The sequence below is a fragment of the Pimephales promelas genome, chromosome 13 (genome assembly GCF_988280905.1).
Source record: "Pimephales promelas chromosome 13, fPimPro1.hap1.1, whole genome shotgun sequence".
Classification (NCBI taxonomy): domain Eukaryota; kingdom Metazoa; phylum Chordata; class Actinopteri; order Cypriniformes; family Leuciscidae; genus Pimephales; species Pimephales promelas.
Genome location: NC_142781.1, coordinates 11618512 through 11626879, shown reverse-complemented (window position 1 = coordinate 11626879; position 8368 = coordinate 11618512). Strand labels below are relative to the sequence as shown.

The window sequence follows — 8368 nt, the reverse complement described above, 5'->3', positions numbered from 1 at the left end:
ATCATTTTTAAACTCACTGCAATATTGATGTTCAATAACTAAAAGGCACTGAGCAAATTGGAAATGGGTTAGTTATGTAAAGTGCTGCTTAACAATCAATATGAAACTCTGAAAATGTGACCCCACGTTTAAGGACAGACATGCTCAAATAAGAAGCATTATACATTTAGAAAGCTAAAAAAACAATGCTTATTAGACATACAAAGAATTTTATATAAATGCAAATGCTTTAAAACGCATGGTAAATCAAATAGTGTCTACAAAAAACTATTTCAATGCATCAAAGATTGACATGGGAGATTCAGAGAACTTGTAGTTTAATTATGGTGTCAAATGACACCTAGTTCTGTAATGTTGACAAATGATTATCAATTTGACCCTTCTCTAGGAAATGAAACGTATACATTTAAAAACATTCAACAAGATTTAAAAAAAAAAATATACACATTACATACATAAATACAAGTAGTATCTGCATATTTCTTCTTGGTTTGATCCTTTTTTCTAATGAAAACCTGGCCTTAAACCATAGATGTAGAGATCCTCTCCCTACACAGTAATCAGTCTTGGGTTCTTTTCATGAAGTAGCTTGAGATTTTTTTCATGGGTCTGGAGGGTGATGCTTTCTTGTTTGGTGTTGGAGAGATGACCGTCATGGGACGTGGTGATATCGCTGCCTAAAAAGAAAAGATATGAATTAAAATTGATAATTTGGCCAGTTAGAGGAGTTATGTTAGAGAACATATAAGGATCAGGAAGTAAAAGTCCCATTTAGGGTGTTCACATTTGAATCTTGGTGATTATCTGATAAAAAGACAGATCAAAAGTACAACATTTGTTTGAAATAGTTCAAAGTCAAACTTGATAATTTATTGCATCCTAATATCTAAAAAAAACAATATGGTATATAAATCACTAGGCTTTATATATCCTTGTTTGATCATGTCATGTGCAATGCTTCATTGGTTATGTAGTTAAATGCCACAAAAAGACAGTTTTTCTCCTGTTTTCCAATTTTCAAATCAATGTTGCAATTGATATAATCTTGGAGTTGGTTTGTTTTGGTTCATGGCTCAGAATGCTATTGATTTATCTATATGGATATCTAGATTATATCAAGTGTGACTGCAGTGATGTATTTCCATGCATCTACTCACTGGAGCGCTGTGTGTTCTTGCATCTTGCCGTTTGCTGCTGCCGTTTGGGCTTTTGGGTTGAGTCGATCCTTTAAATCTCTGACTGATAACCGACAGCCAATCATTCCTTCTCGGAGAGCTGTTCTCCTTGCCAGCGCCGGCTTGACCAGTCGAGCAGAGCCTCTCATCTGTTTTCAAACTGAATAGTTCACCTTTCTCCTCACAGTTCTCTGCGCTCACCGAACTCCTGCTCCGCTTAACGTCGGGATACAATTCAGACACCCCTTCACCCTCCCCTCCCAAACCAGAGCTAGCGCAATCACCCGTCTCCAGCCGTCGCTTTGCACGGCGCTCTGATGAAGGGCCCTGGAGGACTGGCGTGAGCACCTTACGGAGAGGAGACGTGCCCTGGTGACGCGGGGAGCTGCTGCGGCTGAACCACTGCTGGATAGACGAGGGGATTTTGGGGCTGCTGAGCTTGGCTGAAGGTGCAGAGGTGTTTGATGGGAGGGGTAAATCGGCACCCGTAGGGGCACAAGAAGCAGGCTGGGGTGAAGCCAGAGAAACCACCCTCTCTGAACCAGGACTTTTGGCTGGAGTGAGCTCAACGGGGTTGTAACGGCCTGAGGAGACGAATCAGAAATCATAAGTACCCATCAAGAAACCAAACATTTCAATTATGAATTTATAGCTATGTGCTACCGCTCAAAAGTTTGGTATAATTAAGAATTTCACATTTATTTGATCAAAAGATACAGTATATAACATTGTGAAAAATTACAATTGATTTGACAATTGCTTCTAGAATAGATTTTAAAAATGTTATTTATGGCATCACATGATACTTCAGAAATCAATCTAATATGATTTGATGCTCAAAATCATTTCTTATTATCAATGTTGAAAACAGTTGTGCTGCTTAATACTTGTGTAAACTATGATAAAGTACAATTAGAAACTTTGGTGTGAGTTTTTCATTAAAGAAAGTACTTTTATTCACATTAATCTGAACAAAAGGTGACAGAAACGAGATTCTCAAGACTACTATTACTAGTGTGACTAAAGATCTTCCATTCAAAGAATCAGTTTCCACAAAAATATTAAGCATCAAACTGCAACTTTGATCCTATTAACAATATTAACTGACCATTACTAATAGAGTACCAATAATAACGGATCATGAAATTAGCATTTTAAAATGTTTTCTGAGAAACTGAAAATTTAGCTTAGCCATGACAGGAATAAATCCCATTTTAAATTCTGTGTTCTCTTAAATTGCAATAAAATTTCCAAATATTAACATTTTGCTGTATTTAAAGGTACACTATGTAAGAATAGAGTACTTAAGCTGTCGTAAAATAAGGTGTGGCCCCTTTAAGAGCTACACGCACAGGGTTAATTCTATTCGATGCTCATTCTTATCCTATTTTAAGTGAAAGCCTGAACGAGTGAGACTATTGTCCGGTTTTTTCACGCGGTAAGTTTCTCGTTTTCTTTTCCTTGACTCTTGCGAGCTTGTGGTCACGTGACGCTCGTAAAGCGATACGGTCTCCAGGCATTCAACAGGACACATGACGGTCCGTCTTCTCCAAACTTGCATATGCGCTATTTCAAGAGGAGCATTGATAGTGTCAAGAGCTCTGTATTGGCCTGAGGAATCATTTAAAATAACTTATATGCGTCAACTCTTTTGGTCAAAAGTTACACGGTGTGCATTTAATATTATATTTAATCAAATCTCGTAATTGCTTTACTTATAGTGTGCGCAAGAAACTCGCTTCTCAACTTATACTTCCAATTTTTGATTATTGTGATGTTGTTTATCATAACTCTGTAAAATCAGACCTTTCCCGTCTCAAAACAGCCTATAATAGACTGTGCAGATTTGTCCTTGGATGCCCATTTCTTACGCATCATTGCACAATGTATTCTGCCCTTAATTGGCCTTCTTTAAATACAAGAAGACAAATCCATTGGCTTCAACTAATATTTAAAATTATCCACTTCAATTACCCTTCTTATTTAAAACGGTATTTTGTTCTTAATACTTCAAATTATAATTTGAGGCACTCCGTTCAGCTTTATTTTTTTGTCCCTCGAGCCAAGAAGACAGTTGGTAAAAGAGCTTTTATGTTTAAAGCCACCTTAGACTGGAATAACTTACCTTCCAATATTAGATCCATCACTTCATTTGGGATTTTTAAGAATAATTTGTCTTCTTATTTTATGACTAACTGCTCTTGTTTTGTATGATGCTGACACAGAATGCTTACATACTACTGTATATACAATGTATTTCTGCCAATTTGATCTTGTGGTTGTAAAGTTTTTCATATCTCGTTGTTTTTTTTTTTTTTTTTTTTTTTTTGTGGTTCTGTATGTACTTGTTTGTCAAATAAGTGTAATTGTTGTTGTTTTTGTTTGTTTATTTTGTTTCTTGTTCTTTTGTAATGGCTGTGATTTACTTTAGGACCCCCTCGAAAACGAGATGTTGCATCTCAAGGGGTTTATCCTAATCAAATAAATTACACTAAATAAATGCTGACTTCAGCATGAAGGGCTTCTTTCAAAACCATTAAAAAAATATATATTCCAAACGTTTGATTGCTTGTTAAACATAAAAAAAAAATAACTTCACTGAAAACCCTACCAGGTGTTCTGGTTGGTGACTGGACTTTACGAAGTGTCCAGCCTACGATGTTTGCGTCTCGGGTCGATGAGTTTTCGCTATCTGGTCTGCGTTTCAGGCGCCAAATCCTAACGGTGTTGTCATCAGAACAGGAAGCGATCTGCAGAGAAAGCGATTGATATTACAAAAACGATATAAAACTTCAGTTTCAATCAATCAGAAACTTGTATTTCACGTGCACTTAAAAGTGCTAACCTTGGTGAAATCGGTGGGGCACCAGGCCACTGATGTGACTTCCTGACTATGGCCCTGAAGCATCATGGGAGCTTGTTTTGGGTCTGAAATCTGAAACAAAAGCAAATCAAAAAGGTGTGCAGATAGTGACCACAGATGTTCTCAGGCAGACTTTAATGTTCTTATTTTCTTAACTTATTACCTTCCATATGTAAGCTTGATGGTCGCTCGAACCACTGGCCAGGAACTGGTCATCTGGGCTGACACTGGACTTCACATAAAATGAGGAGTTACTGTGGCCACTGAACACAGCAACTGTGAAAAAGAACAAATGTAAAAGCTCAGTCTCAGAAACAGAGAGACACAACAAGAATTAAATATTAAATTGCCATTACCTGGAGTGGTTTTCAATCCACTGATATTGAACATGTAGATATTGTCATCTGTGCAGTTGGAGAACAGTCTGGAGCCAGTAGAGTCCAGTGACAGACCAGAATATCCTGCGGAGGAAAACATCAGTGAAAACCCAACTTCTCATTACTATTGGTCTAATGGACGTGAGCTGTGTACCTAGTTTGCGTGTGCAGGAGCCTGGGTAGGGATAGGTCTGTAGAGGGAGGGGGTTGTGGTAGTACGCAGTGTAGTTCTTCCGCAAATCCCACATTTTAATGATCCTATGACGAGATCAGAATGTTATTGGGAAATTTCATCTCGGCATGTCAGCATTCAAATTACAGTTGGAGATGAAATTGAAAAGCGTGACTATTATTGTGTGATATCCACAGCAATAATGTTCAGAATCATGTATAAAACGAGCAATAAGAAGAAATCTGTACAGGACTGAGGACTGCATTATATGCTCACCCGTCGACTGCTCCCGAGGAGATGAGCTTGTTCTCATCGCAGAACAGAACCACTGTCACACCCTGCTGGGAGTCCTACACACACACACACACAGCTCTGAATTACCAAAAATGGAACTTCCACTGTATTATCTTTAATAAAAAGTTTGGGGTGTGCGACATTGACAAAAAAAAAAAAATCTCTCGATATTTTCTAGGATTTTGTTGATGACCATGATCAGATGATACTTAGCTGAGTGTGTTATTGTGTTGGTACCTTGGCAGGTTTTGGACTGGACAGCAGACTTATATTTTGTGCGGTGGTTAGTTTGTAGCAGTGACAGAAATGTAAATGTCCATTAAGTTTAAATGGATTTTTACCTTTATATTAATCAGATATTTTTTGTAGTAATTAAAACGAACCTAAGCAAACAATAGCATCTGTGAACAGAACCGCTCTGAGACACTTGTAAATAATTAAAGCACTCAATGGAATATCTATAATGTAGTTTTTAAAATGGTTTTAATATATCGTGCAGCCTTAGAAAATGGTCTAATACTGCGGTTCATGGATCCTCAACCGTGGAATGGCCTCTTTTGCTGGTCTCTCGTCATGACTAACTTGCAATTGAGGATTTTTTTAAAAATGAGTACTCAGATTTAATCGAGGAATCGTGACACATATGATATAAATATGGCCTAAAAGACAAATATTCATTGTATTTACAAAATGCATTTTAAAGGAGTAGTTCACTTTAAAAAAAACAAAAAACTTTTGCTGATAGTTTACTCCCCCCGTGTCATCCAAGATTCTTCAGTCGAAAAGAAATGAAGGTTTTTGATGAAAACATTCCAGGATTTTTCTCCATATAATGGACTTCAATGGGAACCAAACGGTTCAAGGTCCAAATGAGTTTCAGTGCAGCTTTAAAGGGCTTTAAACGACACCAGATGAAGAATAAGGGTCTTATCAAGCGAAACGATCGGTCATTTCAAAAATATATAACAAAAGTTTTATAAGCTCAAATGCTCGCCTTGCTCTGTTCTGTGATGTGCGTCAGTGACTCTCCTGTTGGATCCCTTTCATCAAAATGAACGAATATTTTTTCAAGTCATTTGGTTCATTTAACGTACAAAACGAACGAATTGACTCGAAAAAAAGATTTGTTCATTTTAAAACTTAAACGTTTTTATTTATTTTTGAAATGACCGATCGATTCGCTAGATAACACCGTCATTGTCTGGTGTTTAAAGCTGCACTGAAACTCATTTGGACCTTGAAACAGTTGGGGTCCATTGAAGTCCATTATATGAGAAAAATCCTACAATGTTTTCATCAAAAACATTAATTTCTTTTCGACTGAAGAAAGAAAGACATCTTGGATGACATGGGGGTGAGTAAATTATCAGCAAAAGTTTTTTGTTTTTTAAAGTGAATAAGCCTGCACTCTTAAATTAATGTCAGGTTGTTTAACTCACCACAGGGGGCGCCATCCCACGCCTCTTCTTGTTTTGAGGTGTATATCTTTCAGGTTTCATATGGGCACCACTGATCTGTTTTACTTGCCTGTAGAAACCATCTGTGAAGGATGAAAACATTTTCAGTGAGCTTTAGAAAACATTTCAACAGCCCCATTATTAAGCATTGGTGTTCGGAATAATAAAGAACCTTTTTTACTGCATCTTGTATCCCAAATCATGATATTCCCATCTCTGCCTCCAGTGCTAAACACAGCTGTAATGAGAGAACAAGCCGCTTAAAAAAAAAAATCTAGAAAAGAAAATAGCAAGTATGCAGTGCACATTCATTCATGCCTATTAATCAGTTATTTTTAGCATAGTTTATGCTCTATCATAATGTTTTTGACTTTTTCTTTTAATTTTAGATTAAGTTTTGTGTTTGTCATTTTGTGTTTCATAGAAATGGTTGTTTTTATATTTATAGTTCACTTTATTGTTATTTCAGCACTTCAACTTCTTTCAGTTAGCAGCCAAGGTGGTTTTACAAAAGTATGCCTTAATTTTTGGGAGTGTCAAGAAAGATGTTATAAAAAGTGTATTATATCTGGTTAGTGTCACTAAAATGAGAGTTAAAATGGGTACACTGCCTTATGGGATACAGTCTCTTTATACTGCACATGGCAAAAATAATAAGGCATATGTCAATGTCATGCACATATAATTCGCATTGCACAAACAGAACAGTAATATTCAGTCGTATGTGATGGGTAGAGTTAGTTACCTCTCTCTTGCTTGGAAAAAGCAACCGATTTAAGACTGCATTGATGTCCTTTAAAAGTTCCCAGCAGGTCAGCAGTGATAACATCCCACAGACGGGCGGTTTGGTCACCAGAGGCGGTTACCTGTAAAATAATATTCACATATAAAGCCATACTTAATATTTATTTATTAAACAGAGGAATCATGCAAAACTCACCAAGCTGTTTGTACCAGGAACCCAGGCAATATCAAAAACAGCATTATCATGTGCCTGCCACTCTGCAAAAAACAATTATGTGTCAGGAATATGTATAAATGCTATGCTTTACATAAGTAGTCAGTTTCGATTCTAGGTACCAACCTTTCAGGACCGAGCTCTGTTTTTCTCTGGTATTGAAGATGGTCACAAACCCTTCTTCATTTGCAACAGCAAGGCTGTTCTGTTGACCAGGAGCTGAACATTGCAAAGCAAGTTTACTCGTTATATACTCGTATGTTTCTCTGACTACATATGAACTCATTGTGAATGTTTAATAGAGGGTGTACCAGAGGAAAACGTGCACCCAAACGGCGGGACAGCAGCAGCCGAGGCTCCATATGAAATATGTTCGTCCTGTCGCGCGCACTGATACCCGTCCAGCAGAGAGGACAGCGGATAGCCTCGACGCTCGCCTGCTTATTAATAATAAAGCATGTTTGAGTGAGTAAACAGCGTAATAACACAGATATCCACTGACATATCCTTATAGCACTCACCATTGAACCGTCTTTTTATAACTCCTCGATCAACAACATGGTGAAAAAGAGTCATTGCTCCTGCTGGATAGACGTTTCATTCAGAAGTGTTCAGTTTCCCGCGAACAATGAAAAAGCGGAAAAGACGAATTCCGCGCGAGATTGACGTTCGCTGTTCTGATTGGTCGATACGTCAGACTATCGGAAGTTGTTGAGGCGCACAGAGTGGAATTTGGTAACTAGCCACCAGAGGCACTCTGTGGCCCAGGATGTGCCAATGTAACATTTGCAGCTTTATTTTTGGGGATGCCTCATATCAAAAAGGGGGGTGCCTTTATCCAGTATCCAGATAACTAAATAAATCCCGAAGCATCTAATTGTTTTGGTTAAAAAAAAAAAAAACATTGTTTCTTTTAAATTTGACAACTGTTTATCACAATTTATGGAAGCCCTTGTCTGCGATGTAAGAAAAAAAAAGCTTATACAAGTAGGTATTATGAGAATTAAGAATTTATGACACACTAAAACATGATTGTGAGATGAAAGTTGTATATATACACTTATAAGTTCTT

The 8368-nt window shown here is 37.4% G+C and overlaps 1 protein-coding gene across 2 annotated transcripts; it reads right to left on the bottom strand.

The window, feature by feature from the left end:
• Positions 1–174: 174 nt before the first annotated feature.
• On the bottom strand, positions 175–8004 carry dtl (denticleless E3 ubiquitin protein ligase adapter). Of its 2 annotated transcripts, none has more exons than XM_039691870.2 (15): positions 7818–8004; positions 7608–7733; positions 7423–7515; positions 7279–7340; positions 7084–7204; positions 6511–6576; positions 6321–6421; positions 4864–4937; positions 4570–4673; positions 4395–4499; positions 4202–4314; positions 4021–4110; positions 3787–3925; positions 1158–1759; positions 175–677 (listed from the first exon to the last, which is right to left on the bottom strand). In XM_039691870.2, exons 1-15 carry the CDS (start codon positions 7870–7872, stop codon positions 561–563), a joined length of 1968 nt encoding a protein of 655 aa, XP_039547804.2. In that variant the 5' UTR covers positions 7873–8004; the 3' UTR covers positions 175–560. The 2 variants fall into 2 exon arrangements, with proteins under 2 accessions (XP_039547804.2, XP_039547803.2); XM_039691869.2 differs by having other exon boundaries at positions 7608–7736; positions 7818–7958.
• Positions 8005–8368: the final 364 nt, after the last annotated feature.

Coding starts and splice junctions, on each gene's coding strand:
- dtl (XM_039691869.2), bottom strand. CDS start 7,872: ATGACTCTTTTTCACCATGTTGTTGATCGAGGAGTTATAAAAAGACGG. Junction 7,341..7,422: donor ACAGAGCTCGGTCCTGAAAG/GTTGGTACCTAG, acceptor TGTTTTTTGCAG/AGTGGCAGGCACATGATAAT. Junction 3,926..4,020: donor GCCCCACCGATTTCACCAAG/GTTAGCACTTTT, acceptor CTTTCTCTGCAG/ATCGCTTCCTGTTCTGATGA.